The sequence below is a fragment of the Neophocaena asiaeorientalis genome, unplaced genomic scaffold (assembly GCF_003031525.2).
Source record: "Neophocaena asiaeorientalis asiaeorientalis breed wild unplaced genomic scaffold, Neophocaena_asiaeorientalis_V1.1 scaffold487, whole genome shotgun sequence".
NCBI lineage: Eukaryota > Metazoa > Chordata > Mammalia > Artiodactyla > Phocoenidae > Neophocaena > Neophocaena asiaeorientalis.
In genome coordinates, this window is record NW_020173398.1 from 149,511 (window position 1) to 169,164 (window position 19,654).

The following is a 19,654-nucleotide window of genomic DNA, read 5'->3' on the forward strand; positions in this document are numbered from 1 at the left end:
AAAAAAAAAAAAAAAAAAAAAAAAAAATCATTATGCACGTTCTTTAAATGTATAATTATTTTATTCTGCATTTGTAATGGTGCAGTAAGGTACCTTGAGTTTATTTATAGTTTTGAATAAATGGCCTTTGCTATAATGTGATATTCCAGGTAAGACTTAACAGAAGTTTGGTGAAAGGAGGAGTATGTCCATGCAAGGGAAATTGCAAAAACGTATTCCTCCTGCTCTGTGATAATTTTGAAAAACAAGTTTAAAAAGAACCACTTCTCCTCCTCCTGCTCCTCCTTGAAGATTTAATCATAAAATTTACAAGTTTTGCTACTAAACATTATACAGATTTAGTTAAATAACTATATTTCCAGTCCTAAAGAGCAATATTAATAAAACATGAGTTTCAATATCTATTAAATCCCTTTACTAGGTAGTTGCATTTTGTAGATATCAATTGGCAATAAGTTTCTAGATAATGCAGTTATCATTATCTTTCTTATAATTACTAATTATTAAAAGTATATCCCTTACCAGAATCCAGTTCCCCTTCTTTTTGGCTAGAATGAGAGCTTAGTGATAGAAAATTACAGACAGAACAGCTACAACAGAGAACTATAATAATAGAAATTTAGGCACTATGATTAAATTGACCGGAAGTTAAAGGTGAAACAAATGAAAATCCAAACCCTAAATATAATACAGTATCGGGGAATATAGAATCTAATCATTGAAAGGGACATCTATTTAGGGTCATCTAAACCATTAATTTCCCAATGAGAGAAATTGGAATCATATTTAAAGTATAAATTCCTGGAATTCATCCTGGGAGTCAGGGTTAGTAAGTTTGTGGTGTGGCCCAGGAATATGTGATTCTCATTTGTCACTGGGCTCATTTGGTGACTGCTAGTCTCTTCGAACACTCTAGTTTTAAGATTAAACCCCCTTGTCGATATTTTGATAAAGGATGAGCTCATTTTTTTTTATTGGCTCCAGTGATAGTGCTGGATCTTATAAGCAGATCTTTCCGTTTTCTTCAAAGCTGTCTTAGAAGTTTATACTTTCACTGAGCCAAAATCTCCATCCTCAGAATTTCTGCTCATTGGTCTGGTTTTGTCTTCTATAGCCACAGAAAATAATATGTAGTTGTTGAATTTGCATTTCTTTAGTTACTAGAGAGCCTGCATTCCTATGTATATTAGACTCTTTTAGATTTGGGTTAATTTTTCTACTAGTAATTTAATTTTTAATGATTTATAAGAACTCTGTATATTAATGATATTTAACCCTTTGTCCTATATCAGCATGCACATTTTCCCAATTTGTAATTGGTCATTTATTGATTTTGTACATATGTGTGTGAGGGTGTGTGTGTATAAGTACAATCCCGAATTTCTAGTGAACATTTAAGCTCTTCCTTAGCCTTGTACCATACAGAAATTTGGCAAGCATGACATTTCTGTACAATATCCTACATTAAAAATTCAAAAATTATACTAAAACTCCCCAAACCTTATGCTTCTGTAGAAATAATACAGCATGACAAGCTACAAAGGACATTGACTGTTGGAGGAAAATTCCACTCCCTTTATTCAAACTAATCCTCTCTGGTTTTTATTGTAAGGTGTACTTTTCCTTTTAGTGCTCTGTGTGGTCCTTTTTAAAGAGAGGAAATATCATTATGCTTCACATTTTTAATCCTCTGACAGGCAGAGACTGTTAATTTGTTTGCATATTTAGAAGAGGAAGCTTGTTTTTTTCTTTTCTTTCTTATCTTTAGCTTTCTTTTATAGCTTAGTAACCAAAACTCAACGTCAGACCTCCCTTTCAATTGTTTTCAACCACCTTAAGAGTTTTTGGAGTTTTATTCTGTCTGTCCCTCTCCAGGGCCTCTTAAGATGAGGTGTGACCCATGAAGTCATTGTGTTGCAAAACCTGTGGCGGAGGGACACTGCTCATGACTAACCCCAAATGCCAGTTTGATCAGGAAAAGACCTTCTCATCAGCCAGAATTCTAGTCCTCACGAAGCACTAGACCCAGCATTACTCTGTCTAATGGCAGCTAGATGTGAGCTATGGTGGAAATTTGGTTATTTAAAAAATTAGTTACTTGTACACAAAGTAAACTGTTTAAGCCCAAAAGACTACATTAGGCCTAGAGTGTTCTAACTGATGGGCCAAATAAAAGTATGGTTGATTAACTACTAAGCTTTAACCATACAGACTATTATTTCAGTCATTAATATCAAGGGAGGTGATATCTCCATGTAATTCTGGCAAGACCACCATGTTTGCTTTTTTCATAAAGTGGACTGTCCTGTATATCTGTGCTTCCTCTGTCCTTCATGCAGATGAAGCAGTAAATTTAAGAGGTAAGATTTAACTGACTGGGCGGTGGGGGCATAAATAGGAAGAAAATGAAGATCCCTTCTCTTTCTGTCCCCTCTCTGTTTCTCCTTTCCTGGATGATAGCGAGTTAGGGTAACTTACTGAAGAATGAATGATGGCAAAGCAACTTGACACCTGCTGGGAGTCACTGGAATAGCAAGCAATAGGGGTATGTATAGTCCTTCCACTGAATCAGAGGTATTTAAGCACCAAATTTGTGAGAAAAACAAATCCTAAGTATATATGCCACTTTGTATTCTCTCTCAGTACCCAGCTTCAGTCCCTGTCTCACAAATGCCATGGGAAATACAGTATCCTGTTATCTTAATTTCTTCCTGAGTTGGCTTATATGGCCTTTCTTTTTAATTGGGGGTGGAGGGGATTCAAGAGGAATAGGAAAGTTAAGTGAGTAAATGTGGTACCAGTCTTAGACCAATGCTTAGGCCATGCAAGTTGGCAGGTAGATAAAATGCTCTTGTCTCTCCTTCTCTGCCAAACTGTAATATAAGAAGTAGATGAGGTAGAGCCAGCATAAATTCTGGCAGGACATAAAGTCTGCCATTGGGTAGGAGTTAATAAATATTAATTGGTGATGTTGAGAAGCCTGCTGTTGACAGGCATAGGCAAAAGCTTTCTAGAGGCTCTTCCTGCTATTATTGGAAGGCAGATGTCAAGTGGGAGTTGCAGGCAGTGGGGAGCAGTAGGCAGGCAGAGATGTCCTTAGATATGTATGTATCTAAGGGAGAAAACTACAACTTTTAAAATGCTGAACTCTTAATTACAACAGGATCATTTCAAGCTTTCCTGTTGGTGAGCCCAGAATTTATACTAATGAGGTCAGCTTGGTGGTAGGGTCATTTAAGAGAAACAGCAATAAGGATTTTTGGCATTCATTTATGTTCTTGATTAAACATGTATAGTTTTACATTGTAAGTTCTCTTTCTCCCTCTCTTTCTCTCTCTATGTATATGTGTGTGTATACATATATATATATATTAAACATCTTTATTGGAGTATAGTTACTTTACAATGGTGTGTTAGTTTCTGCTTTACAACAAAGTGAATCAGTTATACATATACATATGTCCCCATATCTCTTCCCTCTTGTGTCTCCCTCCTTCCCACCCTCCCTATCCCACCCCTATAGGTGGTCATAAAGCACTGAGCTGATCTCCCTGTGCTATGCGGCTGCTTCCCACTAGCTATCTATTTTACTTTTGGTAGTGTATATGTCAGTGCTACTCTTTCACTTCGTCCCAGCTTACCCTTCCCCCTCCCCGTGTCTTCAAGTCCATTCTCTAGGAGGTTTGTGTCTTTATTCCCGTCTTGCCCCTAGGTTCTTCATGACCATTTTTTTCTTTTTAGATTCCATATATATGTGTTAGCGTACGGTATTTGTTTTTCTCTTTCTGACTTACTTCACTCTGTATGACAGACTCTAGGTCCATCCACCTCACTACAAATAACTCAATTTCGTTTCTTTTTATGGCTGAGTAATATTCCATTGTCTCACCACTAGTATACTTTTTTTTTTTTTTTTAATTTTTCTTATGGAACAGCTTCCATTGCCATCTAATGAGGTCTAAACAGGTTCTTTCCCTTGGGAAAAGGGCTGTCTCCCCCTACCTTGTTTTTTTTTTTTTTCCTTTTATAACTAGCCATAGCTCTAGGGGTGACAGTCTTAACTGATCTTTTCAGCAGTCGTTTTGACCCAACCCTGCACTGTCTTGATGGTACTCTTTGCTTTTCTAGGTTTGCTGTGGAATTTGTCCTCTAATGACAGACTTAAGAATCTCATGGTAACAGAAGCCTTGCTTATCCTGACTGAGAATATCATCGTCCCCTTTTCGGGGTGGGCAGAAGGAGACTACCCCAAAGCAAATGGTTTGCTCGATTTTGATATATTCTACAATGTCACAGGATGCCTAAGGTAATACCACTCTACAACCGCCCTCAACCTTTTCTCTGTACACTTTAAATATTGCATCCAGATCTGTCTAAAACTCTACCCAATTACCTGGAGATATGGTAAAAATTATAAACATCACTCTAAATACTAGAAGCACAATGTAGAAAGAGTATTTTTTCCAGACATGTTTGATTCCAGAAGCTACCCACATTAGCTCATGAGAGAGAGCATGTCTACCAATAAAGAAACTAGAAATCCAGTCCGAACACCTAGAAGTCCAGGCACACTGGCCTTTCCTGTCTCACAGGATTTAAGCCAGGCTCCATGCTGTATTTTTAGTTCACAAAAATATAATTTAATGACATGATTAAAAAAATAGTTTCGAACCTGCAGTTTTTAAATAGGCAACAAAGCCTGAAAGGATAGAATGTCTTGCCACAAGAATAGCTTACAAAAAACGTTAGTTTGATCAGCATTTCTAAATATTGGGGGGCTTCCCTGGTGGCGCAGTGGTTGAGAGTCTGCCTGCCGATGCAGGGGACATGGGTTCGTGCCCCAGTCCGGGAAGATCCCACATGCCGCGGAGCGGCTGGGCCCGTGAGCCATGGCCGCTGAGCCTGCGCGTCCGGAGCCTGTGCCCAGCAACGGGAGAGGCCACAACAGTGAGAGGCCCGCGTACCGCAAAAAAAAAAAAAAAAATTGGGATGAAAAAATGCTAGAACTGTTTTCTCCCCTGGGCTGTCAGATGCCAGATAAACCAAGAGGAAATAGAAACACATGCAAGAGGAAGAAACGTTAGTCTCAACTTTTGTAGAAGCGTGCCTCTCAAGCTTTCTTATGTATATTTGAAAATAATCATTGTCCTTTATGTCCAAGGATTAAAAGAAACCAGATAGATATGTAATCAAAAATAGGCAGCCCAGAATAAGTTGGGTCATATTCTGCCTTCTGATCTTTTCTCTAGTTTCACAGTTCACTTCTTGAGGGAATCTGTTTGGATGATAACAGAGGGAATTTATTATGGTAAGATGTTTATCTTATCTCCACAGTTAATCACACAGTAATGCATATCAAATGCCAGTTTTTTATAAAGAATTATGTTAGCCACTGAGAGTTTTACAAAGATGAATAAGAAAATACTTAACTGACCTTTAATCTAGCAGGGGATGCAGATAAGCAAGTAAACTAGAATGCAATGAAATATGTTACAGCAGTGATTCTCAAAGCGTGGCCCCTGGACTAGTAGCATGTATATTACCTGGAACTTATTAGAATTCTCACCTTTCACCCCAGACCTACTAAATCAGAAATTTCAGGAACACGTGTCAGGAACAAGTGAAGTGCTGCAGGAATGCAGAACAAAAGGACCATTCATGCCAGCTGAGTGGGATCAGAGGTGCCAAATGAGCTGGGCTTTGGTGGGCTATTTCAGTAGACAGAAATTCTCTAGGTAGTATCCCTTGAAATTTATTTGCTATACAGTCCACTAGAACTGCTTTTCTTTTTTTTTTAACGTCTTTATTGGAGTATAATTGCTTTACAATGTTGTTAGTTTCTGCTGTATAACAAAGTGAATCAGCTATATGCATACGTATATCCCCATATCCCCTCCCTCTTGCATCTCCTTCCCACCCTCCTTATCCCACCCCTCTAGGTGGTCGCAGAGCACCGAGCTGATCTCCCTGTGCTATGCGGCTGCTTCCCACCAACTATCTGTTTTACATTTGGTAGTGTATATATGTCAATGTTACTCTCTCACTTCATCCCAGCTTACACTTCCTCCTCCCCGTGTCCTCAAGTCCATTCTCTACATCTGTGTCTTTATTCCTGTCCTGCCCCTAGGTTCATCAGAACCATTTTTTTTTTTTAGATTCCATATATATGTGTTAGCATATGGTATTTGCTTTTCTTTTTCTGACTTACTTCACTCTGTATGACAGACTCTAGGTCCATCCACCTCACTACAAATAACTCAATTTCCTTTCTTTTTATGGCTGAGTAATAGTCCATTGTATATATGTGCCACATCTTCTTTATCCATTCATCTGTCGATGGACACTTAGGTTGCTTCCATGTCCTGGGTATTGTAAATAGTGCTGCAGTGAACATTGTAGTACATGACTCTTTTTGAATGATGGTTTTCTCAGGGCATATGCCCAGTAGTGAGATTGCTGGGTCATGTGGTAGTTCTACTTTTAGTTTTTTAAGGAACCTCCATACTGTTTTCTGTAGTGGCTATATCAATTTACATTCCCACCAACAGTGAAAGAAGGTTCCCTTTTCTCCACACCCTCTCCAGTGTTTATTGTTTGTAGATTTTCTGATCATGGCCATTCTGACCAGTATGAGGTGATACCACATCGTAGTTTTGATTTGCATTTCTCTAATGATTAGTGATGTTGAGCATCTTTTCATGTGTTTGTTGGCAATCTGTTTGTCTTCTTTGGAGAAATGTCTATTTAGGTCTTCTGCCCATTTTTGGATTGGGTTGTTTGTTTTCTTGATATTGAGCTGCATGAGCTGCTTGTAAATTTTGGAGATTAATCCTTTGTCAGTTGCTTTGTTTCCAAATATTTTCTCCCATTCTGAGGGTTGTCTTTTGGTCCTGTTTATGGTTTCCTTTGCAGTGCAAAAGCTTTTAAGTTTCATTAGGTCCCATTTGTTTAGTTTGGTTTTTATTTCCATTTCTCTAGGAGGTGGATCAAAAAGGATCTTGCTGTAATTTATGTCATAGAGTGTTCTGCCTATGTTTTCCTCTAAGAGTTTGATAGTGTCTGGGCTTACATTTAGGTCTTTAATCCATTTTGAGTTTATTTTAGTGTATGGTGTTAGGAAGTGTTCTAATTTCATTCTTTCAATGTAGCTGTCCAGTTTTCCCAGCACCACTTATTGAAGAGGCTGTCTTTTCTCTACGGTATATTCTTGCCTCCTTTATCAAAGATAAGGTGACCATATGTGTGTGGGTTTATCTCTGGGCTTTCTATCCTGTTCCATTGATCTATATTTCTGTTTTTGTGCCAGTACCATACTGTCTTAATTACTGTAGCTTTGTAGTATAGTCTGAAGTCTGGGAGCCTGATTCCTCCAGCTCCATTTTTCTTCAAGATTGCTTTGGCTATTTGAGGTCTTTTGTGTTTCCATACATATTCTGAAATCTTTATTTCTAGTTCTGTGAGAAATGCCATTGGTAGTTTGATAGGGATTGCATTGAATCTGTAGATTGCTTTGGGGAGTATAGTCATTTTCACAATATTGTTTCTTCCAATCAAAGAACATGATATATCTCTCAATCTGTATCATCTTTAATGTCTTTTATCAGTGTCTTATAGTTTTCTGCATACAGGTCTTTTGTCTCCTTAGGTAGGTTTATTCCTAGATATTTTATTCTTTTTGTTGCAGTGGTAAATGGAAGTGTTTCCTTAATTTCTCTTTCAGATTTTTCATCATTAATGTATAGGAATGCAAGAGATTTCTGTGCATTAATTTTGTATCGTGCTACTCTACCAAATTCATTGATTAGCTCTCGTAGTTTTCTGGTAGCATCTTTAGGATTCTCTATGTATAGTATGTCATCTGAAAACAGTGACAGCTTTACTTCATCTTTTCCAATTTGGATTCCTTTTATTTCTGTTTCTTCTCTGATTGCTGTGGCTAAAACTTGCACAACTGTATTGAATAGTAGTGGTGAGAGTAGGCAACCTTGTCTTGTTCCTGATCCTAGAGGAAGCGGTTTCAGTTTTCACCATTGAGGACGATGTTGACTGTGGGTTTGTCATATATGGCCTTTAGTATGTTGAGGTAAATTCCTGCTAGGCCCTTTCTGAAGGGTTTTTATCATAAATAGATGTTGAATTTTGTTGAAAGCTTTTTCTGCATCTATTGAGATGATCATATGGTTTTTATCCCTCAATTTGTTAATACAGTGTATCACATTGATTGATTTGCATATACTGAAGAATCCTTGCATTCCTGGGATAAACCCCACTTGATCATGGTGTATGATCCTTTTAATGTCCTGTTGGATTCTGTTTGCTAGTATTTTGTTGAGGATTTTTGCATCTGTGTTCATCAGATATATTGGCTTGTAGTTTTCTTTGTTTGTGACATCTTTGTCTCGTTTTGGTATCAGGGTGATGGTGGCCTCGTAAAATGAGTTTGGGCGTGTTCCTCCCTCTTCTATATTTTGAAAGAGTTTGAGAAGGATAGGTGTTAGCTCTTGTGTAGATGTTTGATAGAATTCGCTTGTGAAGCCATCTGCTCCTGGACTTTGTTTGTTGGAAGATTTTAAATCACAATTTCAATTTCAGTGCTTATGATTGGTCTGTTTATATTTTCTATTTCTTCCTGGTTCAGTCTCAGAAGGTTGTGCTTTTCTAAGAATTTATCCATTTCTTCTAGGTTGTCCATTTTATTGGCATATAGTTGCTTGTAGAAATCTCACATGATCCTTTGTATTTCTGCAGTGTCAGTTGTTACTTCTCCTTTTTTATTTCTAATTCTGTTGATTTGAGTCTTCTCTGTTTTTTTCTTGATGAGTCTGGCTAGTGGTTTATCAACTTTGTTTATTTTCTCAAAGAACTAGCTTTTAGTTTTATTGGTCTTTGCTATGTTTCCTTCATTTCTTTTTCATTTATTTATGATCTGATCTTTATGATTTCTTTCCTTCTGCTAACTTTGGGGATTTTTTGTTCTTCTTTCTCTAATTGCTTTAGGTGTAAGGTTAGGTTGTTTATTTGAGATGTTTCTTGTTTCTTAAGGTAGGATTGTATTGCTATAAGTTTCCCTCTTAGAACTGCTTTTGCTGCATCCCATAGGTTTGGGGTCATCGTGTTTTCATTGTCACTTGTTTCTAGGTATTTTTTGATTTCCTCTTTGATTTCTTCAGTGATCTCTTGTTTATTTAATAATATATTGTTTAGCCTCCATGTGTTTGTATTTTTTACAGTTTTTTTCCTGTAATTGATATCTAGTCTCATAGCATTGTGGTTGAAAAAGATACTTGATAACGATTTCAATTTTCTTAAATTAACCAAGACTTGATTTGTGACCCAAGATATGATCTATCCTGGAGGATGTTCCATGAGCACTTGAGAAGAAAGTGTATTCTCTTGTTTTTGGATGGAATGTCCTATAAATGTCAATTAAGTCCATTTTGCTTAATGTGTCATTTAAAGCCTGTGTTTCCTCATTTATTTTCATTTTGAATGATCTGTCCATTGGTGAAAGTGGGGTGTTAAAGTCCTCTACTATTTTTGTGTTACTGTGGATTTCCCCTTTTATTGCTGTTAGCATTTGCCTTATGTACTGAGGTGCTCCTATGTTGGGTGCATAAATATTTACAATTGTTACATCTTCTTCTTGACTGATCCCTTGATCATTATGTAGTGCCCTTTGTCTGTTGTAATAGTCTTTATTTTATTGTCTACTTTGTCTGATATGAGAATTGCTAGTCCAGCTTTCTTTCGATTTCCATTTGCATGGAATATCTTTTTCCATCCCCTCACTTTGAGTCTGTATGTGTCCCTAGGTTTGAAGTGGGTCTCTTGTAGATAGCATATATATTGGTCTTGTTTTTGTATCCATTCAGCCAGTCTGTGTCTTTTGGTTGGAGCATTTACTCTATTTACATTTAAGGTAATTATCGATATGTATGTTCCTACTCCCATTTTCTTAATTGTTTTGGGTTTGTTGTTGTAGGTCTTTTCCTTCTCTTGTGTTTCCTGCCTAGAGAAGTTCCTTTAGCATTTGTTGTAAAGCTGGTTTGGTGGTGCTGAATTCTCTTAGCTATTATTTGTCTGTAAAGCTTTGGATTTCTCTCTCAAATATGAATGAGATCCTTGCTGGGTAGAGTACTCTTGGTTGTAGGTTTTTCCCTTTCATCATTTAAAATATGTCTTGCCACTCCCTTCTGGCTTGCAGAGTTTCTGCTGAAAGGTCAGCTGTTAACCTTATGGGGATACCCTTGTATGTTATTTGTTGTTTTTCCCTTGTGCTTTTAATATTTTTTCTTTGTATTTAATTTTTGATAGCTTGATTAATATGTGTCTCGGCATGTTTCTCTTTGGGTTTATCCTGTATGGTGCTCTCTGTGCTTCCTTGACCTGATTGACTATTTCCTTTCCCATGTTAGGGAAGTTTTTGACTATAATCTCTTCAAATATTTTCTCATACCCTTTCTTTTTCTCTTCTTCTTCTGGGACCCCTATAATTTGAATGTTGGTATGGTTAATATTGTCCCAGAGGTCTCCGAGACTGTCCTCAATTCTTTTCATTCTTTTTTCTTTATTCTGCTCCCTGGCAGTATTTCCACCATTTTATCTTCCAGTTCACCTATCTGTTCTTCTGCCTCAGTTATTCTGCTGTTAATGCCTTCTAGAGTCTTTTTAATTCAGTAATTGTGTTGTTCATCACTGTTTGTTTGCTCTTTAGTTCTTCTAGGTACTTGTTAAATGTTTTTTGTTTTTTCTCCATTCTGTTTCTGAGATTTTGGTTCATGTTTGCTATCATTACTCTGAATTCTTTTTCAGGTAGGTTGCCTATTTCGTCCTCAATTTTTTGGTCTTGTAGGTTTTTACCTTGCTCCTTCATCTGTAAGATATTTTTTTTGTCATTTCTTTTTTTTTTTTGATGGGTGGTTCTGTGTTCCTGTCTTACTGGTTGTTTGGCCTCAGCCATCCAGCACTGGAGTTTGCCGGCAGTTGGATAGAGCTGGGTCTTGGTGCTGAGATGAGGACCTCCAGGAGGCCTCACTCCAATTGATATTCCCTGGGGTCTGAGGTTCTCTGTTAGTCCAGCAGTTTGGATTCAGAGCTCCCACCACATGAGCTCAGGCCCAACCTCTGGCCTGGAAACCAAGATCCCACAAGCTTTGTGGTGTGGTTAAAAAAAAAAAAAAAGAGAGAAAGAAAGAAAAAAAGGAGCAGTACAATATCAAAGAATAAGAAACAAAATAAAATTAGAAAGATTAAAAAATATATTAGGAAAAATAAAACTATAATTAACAACCAATCGCTGGGAGTTCCTCCTAGACCCTTAGCTGTCCATGGTCCCCCACCAGTGCCTGGTAAGTGCCCTAGTTGTGTGGAGACGCGAATTCCACATCCTCCTAGTACTCCACCCACTTGGAACCACTTTTTAATGTATTTTTGATTCATTAAAACATTTTGATTCATTTAAAAACATTTTGCATCTTAAAATTTTTCTGTCACTCCCATTGCCTTACCATGTGCGACAGAGTTCTTATCATGACAGACTCAGGACTCTTTCAATTGAAAATGGCAGATACACAATTCAAAGTTCCTTAAATCAAGTGGCTCATGTGGCTGAGATATTGACGGGCACTTGTGGAAGTGAAAGAAGTGCATCAGGAACCATGGCCTCAAGGACTGGGACGTAAATTCAGCGTCTCTAGAACTCAGTCTCCTATTTACAGGCATACCTCGGAGATATTATGGATTCAGTTCTAAACCACCGCAATAAAGTGAATATTGCAATGAAGCAAGTCACACGATCTTTTCGGTTTTCCAGTGCTTATTTAAGTATGTTTACATTATGCAACAGTCTATTAAGTGTGCAATGGCATTATGTCTTAAAGAAATCAATATACATACCTTAATTTAAAAATGCTTTATTACAAAAGATACTAACCATCATCTAACAACACAGGGTTGCCACAAACCTTCAATTTGTTAAAAAAAAAAAATGCAATGTCTGTGAAGCTCAATCAAGCAAAGCACAATAAAACGAAGTATGCCTGTATATCTCATCTCTGCTTACTCATCTTCTTTGAAGACTACTGGGCTCATTCTCTAAAAATGCAAGCAAGCCTTCTCCACGTAACAGATCCCTAAATCACAGGCAGCCCTTGCTTAGCCACCCAGCAGAAAAAGTGCACTTCTTTCTTTAAATGTCAATCTCCTGGAAGGTATAACCCTGACTCTGCTTCTGAAAGCTGTGTATCGTTTGAGCCTCTGTTCCCCTAGATTGACCAGACCTGGATCAGATACTTGCTTCATGGCAACAATGGCAACAAGGTCTGTTAAAGTAGCAAGAGGGAGGGGAACACTTGGTGGACAAACAAAACAAAAATAGAAGACACCTTCCTCAATTACAGCATATGCAACCTTTCTCAGTCTATCCACAACCTTCTTTACAATCTTACTCCCATTTTCCTGCAAACATATCCCAAAGTACAAGCAAGCTACAAAGTACTTGCTTTCCTTAGATATTATAGGTAATTTCATATAGCCAAGGCTTTATTCAATTTTACTGCCTGGTAAACATTTTCTGTTATCTGCCTACTGATTACTTAATCTCCTAATCATATAATAGCAAAGGTAAAGTTCATCTTTTCTGTAAAACATTTTCCTGCCTCAGGCAAAAGCCATTACTTGTTTATAAGAATTCAAACAGGACTTTTTACAGGTAAGTCACCTCTGTACAGACTTTGTATTACATTACTATTTATATGGGAAGTTGTTTACATACCTTTTTTATTAGATTGTGAACTCTAAGAGTTTTTCTAATCTCTAATTCCTAGCACATAGCAATGTTTCTGACATATAGTAAGCAAGTATAAAGTATTTGAGTGAAATGAGTAATGAACGAATGAGCAAATGAAAATCCATTAGGAATTAGGTGGATAATCATGCCTGGCAAGGTATCATATATGTGATGGAAAGTAATCAAACAGAAGTTGGAAACATTAGCTAAAGCCAGACTGAGGGGGCCTTATAAATCATGTTAAGGAGTTAATATTTTTCTTCTGTAAGCAAAGTTAGTAGTGTGGGGTGGTTAGAAATATAAGTTCTGCATGAAGAAGAAAAATTATCCACATGAAAGGTGTATTGGGAAGGTAGAAATCTAAAAATAAAGATGTTGGTTGCACATCTTTTCCTGTAGTCTCCTTTTATGAACAAGGAATAACAGACTTGCGTGGTTTGGGTGAAGCAGTGCCCTTGTTGGCACACATTTTTCAGATATGTTATTGCCTGAATCCACTCCCATCATAATGACACCATTTTAAACAGTGTTTGCAAAGTCATTCCAAACCACTGATTTGAACTACTTTCAGGAGCAGAATATTGCAAAATATTTGAGAAATTGAGTATCATAGTATTTGCTTACTAAAATATCTATTCTTATTTCACCTGTATATCTAATTTATAATAATAATAGCTAATATTTACGTTGTAAAAACTGTTCAGAATGCTTTATGAGGATTTCCTCAGTTTATTCTCAGGGCAACCCTTGTAAAGTAGGCCTTCCCATTTTATAGATAAGGAAACTGGAGCTCAGAGAGCAGAGGTTAAGAGATTTTCCCAACATCATACAGCTAGTAAGAGACAAAGCTGGAATTCTAATCCAGGAAGGCTGTCTCCAGGGCCAAGCTCTTCATCAATGTGCTGGATACATTGATATTAGTCACATGTCTACAGACTGCTCTGCTGTGGATTAAGCCTCTGCCCTTCACAGTCTCGCAACCTCACAGGGTCAGGTTGGCCAGTGTACAGGCCAGTGTACAGTCACATTCAGGTCGCATTATGGGCATTGTGTCTGCATTTCAGTGTTGTCTTTTTTTAGGAGTTCTATGCAAGTGGAACTCTGCACTACATTTCCTATTAACAGAGAAAATAGAAAGCATAAGAACTGGGAGGTCTTTCCAAGAGAGGAGATGGCTTTGTAGACAACTTTGGGTAGATGTTGTCACAATGAGTATAAAAGTCAGTAAGGAGATGTGAGTTAGAAAGGGACCTGTAGGGAACCTGTAATCAAATAGTCTCAATTTTCACAATAGAGCTGTCTTCTGAATAGTTGCTTATTTCTGACTCCAAGTTACTCTAAAAAGATTTTAAGACAGGTGTTGACTAGCTCTAATAAGAGTGAATCTTAACTACTTAAAAATAAATGTTAGCAAATATTGTAACTGCTACAAGTTCATTGGAGGTATGGCCTCCGCCACTGGGTGTAGAGCCAACAGTGAACTGGCAACATGAGTAGTATTTTGGGCATTGTGTTGACTTAGGTTAGTGTAGCTAAATTCCTTCAATCTACTTTGAAGTAGAACTTCTGCATAGACCAGTGACTTTGTCCCTTTACTAACTTGACAGTGAGATCAGTTCTGAGAGGGACTTCCCTGGTCTTTAGATAGCAGTGGTGCAGAGTGAATCTGCTCAGCAGGTAAAATCTTTGCTTCATTAATGAACTTGTGACATTGACTCCAGTTCTGCCCACCTGGAGCTGCTACAGTGCGATCGCATTCAGACAGGAGAACATGCACAGCTTATCCTTCAAAAACTGTCAGATACACCGTATCTGTCAGGTAACAGGTCATTTTTCTACAGAATTAGCATCTGCCTGCCGCAGCATTTACCGTGGGCCTTGGTGCTTTCTTTAGGTAATTCCTTTGGAATTACATACTTTTCATGACTAAAGTTACTCACTGACAGGTGATACAAATTTTGCAATAGGGAAAACAATGTTCATTGCAAGTTTCAGGTTTTTTCTTAAACACTATGCCAGCATAATTAATAATAAAATCCAAGTTAGGAGAGGAAAATTAAATTGATACACTCCAATTTGTGCTAGAGCCATCAAGAGCAGTTGTCAGGATCTCCTCATACCTCCACATTCAGTGACATCATGTTGGTAGCTTGAAATCAGCCATGGTGGGAGTATTTACACTATAGAAATTGGCAAATGCTACAAATCAGAGCTCTCCCCACGCCACCAACCCAGAAAGCTGGTTGGCATACCACTGGCACTGAATTTCCATTAGTTGATTAACATCAAGATGTGGATAATTAGGGTAAAGGCATATTTCTCCTTACATATCTCTTTTCAAAGAAGAAATATTTCCTTTGTCTTCTTGGAAGGCATTATGAAGCATTATCCACCCCACGTTTTTTTTTTTGAGTGGAGAAAACCTACTAAAATGCCCCGTTCTTTTTTTCAAAATTATTTTTATTTACTTAGGACAAGAAGTATAACAGTTAAAATATTTAATAATTTATTTTGATTAGTAGGATACTCTTCCAAACATTTCAAACTGCAGAAGACTCATGTGACAACCATAGAATTGTAAATTGTAAATTACCAAAGAATTGTAAATTACCAAAGAGCATTAGCTGCCTTCTTTGATTGTACACCCTTCCTACACATACTTATTGCGAGCCCCTGTTTGTCAATTTAGTATGGGTAACTCATTGGGAATTGGTGTGACATGGCTGTCAATTCTCTGTGTTCCACCTCACTGATTGCCACACTTTTGGGACACCTTTGATTGTGACATAAATAAAACCAATGGTCATTATCAGGGTGTATGTTCAAAATTCCTACCAAAGATTTACTATTGTTTCTCCATTCTTCCATTTGGTTCTCACTATTTCTTTCCTTCTCTTACCTTCTTTTTCCTTCTTTCCTTTCTTACCTCAGTCTTCTTTGTTCTCTTAAAAGGGAAGAGGTGGAAACAATTTAGAGGTCAGAAATTAAAATGCCTCCAGGGGTCAGACAGGCACTTAAGTGGACAGGTATGAGACTATGGGCTGCTATCAGACTAGAGAATGGAAAAAATGCCTACCCCAGGAGCAGTGACATTCAGAGTTCTGGAAAACACTTCAGGCCAAACACAGACTCTTCTGAGAAAGCCTCTGTTAGCAGTCTCATTCTTCAGCTGAAGAAATTAAGTACTAGTGACCCTTCCACAATAATAGAAGCAGTTATCAGAAACTTGAGAAAAGCAACTAATCCAGCCTTCTTGGGATTTTACCACTTGGTCTGTCTTCCCTCTTGCTCTTATCCAATCCTTTCCAGTACTTGAGTGCCTGCTGTATCCAAAGCACTGTTTAAATTTCTGAAATTTCAAAGGGGAATGGGACCTATCTTTGCCCTGGAGGAACTCCAGTTTTAGTTGGGGAAAGGCACCAGAAGAGATTATCACAGTCCATTTGATAAGAAGTGTAGAAGAGGTTTGAAAAGACTGTTAATCCAGGCATTGAGTTGCTTAACTGATGTTGCCTAGGGATTGGGAAAAAATGTTGACTGGAGAGTCACATTTAAGGAGCTGGTAAAGGAAGAGTAGCTGTTTGAATGTCCCTCTCAGTCTTTAGCTCATCATGCTATCACTAGTTCATCTCTATCCTTTTTCAATATAGTCATTAAAAATATGAATTCACAAAACTCTGAAAAGTTGTTTTCCTAAACTCCTATTATTTGTTAACCATTTGCTTATGAGAAAGCCTTATAAACTTGCTGCCTTAATGTTATCGCCACAATCTGATTAACAGCTGTTTCTCAGACTCACAGACTTAGAGAACCAATTTATGGTTATGGGAGAAAGGGTGGAGGGGAGGGATAAATTGGGAGTTTGGGATTGAAACTGCTATATTTAAGGTAGATAACCAACAAGGACCTACTGTATAGCACAGGGAATTCTCCTCAATATTCTGTAATAACCTTTAAAAGACTAGATACATGTATATGTATAACTGAATCACTTTGCTGTACACCTGAAACTAACACAACGGTGTTAATCAACTATGCTCCAATATAAATTAAAAGTTAAAAAACACAACTGTTTCTGCATTGTAAAGACCACCCCAGAATTTGCCATTTTGTTTAGGATAATAGGACAAAATGACAAAACATTACTATAAAGCATTATGAAATATACTCCTTTTTCTTAATTATATTTTATGCCAGTTGAAGAGGAAAAGCAATCGGTAATGCATTTCTCCTGCAAGTGACTTAAACTTCACTCTTTCCTATATGTGTCATAGTGTAGCAAATGTATTTTAATGAATGTGTAATATAGTTATTTGTGCTAAAATTTATGATGTCTTAAAAGAAACTTCCATTGTCACTTATGATAAATCTAGCTAAGGTGGGGAGTGGTCAGAGGAAGCAAACTACATTTAGAAAGAAAAGCTATAATTATCAGCCTTAATCCTGTTGAGCCTCTGGGTTAAGGGCAAGATTTTTGGTAATATCAATACCAACTACTTTCTGGAAAAATAATATCTCTATGTAAATTTTTAATATATTCAATTATATCTATCTACTCCTGCACAATAAAACATGTCATTGTGTTCCTGAGTTTAATTTTTTATGTATATCTGGATATCGAACTTCAGAACTTTGCTGAATCTGAATTTCCTTAATTATGCTTTTCATTCTATTTACCTTTGCTCAGTTATCCCTTATTCTGAATACTCCTAACAGAAAAGGATTTATCTGGTCTATGTCTGTGCATAATCCTATTTAGTTATTTAAATAATTAAGAATTAGATAATTAAATGAGAGTCTAATTTCCCTTATTATCAAATAAGTATTTTCCTTTTTTGTAAGACTATAGACTTAAAAGCAGGCCAGAACTTATTTTTTTTTAACATCTTTATTGGAGTATAATTGCTTTACAATGGTGTGTTAGTATCTGCTTTATAACAAAGTGAATCAGTTATACATATGTTCCCATATCTCTTCCCTCTTGCGTCTCTCTCCCTCCCACCCTTCCTAGCTAGGTCACAAACCACCTAGCTGATCTCCCTGTGCTATGTGGCTACTTCCCACTAGCTATCTATTTTACGTTTGGTAGTGTATATATTTTTTAAAACCATAATCTAAATAGTGGTTATTTACTTCTAGAAAATAGTTTAACATAAACTAGAAGAATGTTAGCTGAGACAGTGTAAACAACAGAGAAACCTGATAGAAGTATCCAGATAGTTCAGTCTGGAGAATGACTTTTCCAGAAATAAAAAGTTGAATTATCAACTTCATCCTCAGTTATTTGGTTAATTATTGAAACTCTTAACATTTGATGTATAAACATAACCAATATAAAGTCCATAAATAATGGAATTGGCAGTATTTCTAGTCATATTACTCTGTTGGTCATAATCACATTTTATACATTGAATATTTTAGATATACAAACAAACATGGCTTAATGAGTTAAATTTTTTTTTTAATTTATTTTTGGCTGTATTGGGTCTTTGTTGCTGTGCGCGGGCTTTCTCTAGTAGCAGTGAGTGGGGTCTACTCTTCGTTGTGGTGTGCAGGCTTCTCATTGCAGTGGCTTCACTTGTTACGAAGCATGGGCTCTAGGCAGGCGGGCTTCAGTAGCTGTGGCGCACAGGCTCAGTAGTTGTGGCTCGAGGGCTCTAGAGCACAGGCTCAGTAGTTGTGGAGCATGGGCTTAGTTGCTCCGCAGCATGTGGGATCTTCCTGGACCAGGGCTCGAACCGGTGTCCCCTGCATTGGCAGGCGGATTCTTAACTACTGCGCCACCAGGGAAGCCCTAATGAGTTAAATTATTGTGTAAGTTTCTCTTTAAGTAATTTTAAAAGGTGTAAGTGATTTTTTAAAATAACTGTTTTATAAAGTAAGCCTCAGGGGTTTTAGGTCATTTTTAAATCTCTCAACGATAATTAACTTGTTAAAGCAGACACATCAAACAAACGAAGCAAATATGGCCATGATTACCTGGTCACCCCTGTCTGGTCTCCCTGAGTCCAATGTTTTAAAGAATATTTGTCTTATTAGAAATGTTAAGCAGCCCCCTTGCAAAGGTCCCCACTCTTCAGAGTAAGTTTTCCACTATCTTATTCGTGTCCTTAGCAGGTGGGCCCAGATTAAAAGTTGTACTTCACAGAAATTATATGACATTTCAGTTTGCCAAAGAAATTCTCATTCTTACCAACCAGTTCATAAATATCATTTGTCTGCTTTGGGTCCAGTCCCCCTGGGATAAGTGTTAAAAGAAAACACATGAATAGGAATAATATAGAGGAAGAAGAATCAGCGAAGGAAACAGAAGAATAATTTTTATTATATCAAGAGGACTGTATTTGCTTGTTTTTCTGCATCAGTTAGTTTATGAGATGAGTCTTGAACAGAAAATGAAATTCCCAAGAATGTCTTTATCAGAGATTTTTTTTTTTGACTGTATCAGTATGAGTTTATTGAATTGTTTCTTCAAGATTAGATTCAAGTCAAACTTTTTAGTAAGAAAAGTTGGGGGTGATGCTGTGTACTTCTGTTGGGTGTCATCGTATCCTTCTGGCCTATTATCCATGATGTCAAGCTTGATCACTTGGTCAAGGGTGATCTGGCAGTTCTCTCCACAAAGGTCCTGTCTCCCTCTGCAACAGATAATATCTGCAGCGCTAGGCTGAAACCAAGTGTGTATTTTTGTCAGAGATTTTTTTTAAAGCATCCTCATGTTTAAAAATTCTGTGTGGGGCTTCCCTGGTGGCGCAGTGGTTGAGAGTCCGCCTGCCGATGCAGGGGACACGAGTTCGTGCCCCGGTCTGGGAGGATCCCACATGCTGCGGAGCGCCTGGGCCCGTGAGCCATAGCCACTGAGCCTGT

General features: G+C 37.4%; 1 protein-coding gene across 1 annotated transcript in view; it reads left to right on the plus strand.

Annotated features, from left to right (window-relative positions):
- Positions 1-19,654, plus strand: part of PKP2 (plakophilin 2) — an 86,901-nt gene that overhangs the window by 44,321 nt on the left and 22,926 nt on the right. The window contains exon 6 of the mRNA XM_024747096.1: positions 4,129-4,306. Within this exon, the coding sequence (XP_024602864.1) occupies positions 4,129-4,306 (178 nt within the window). The remainder of the gene's footprint in view (positions 1-4,128; positions 4,307-19,654) is intronic.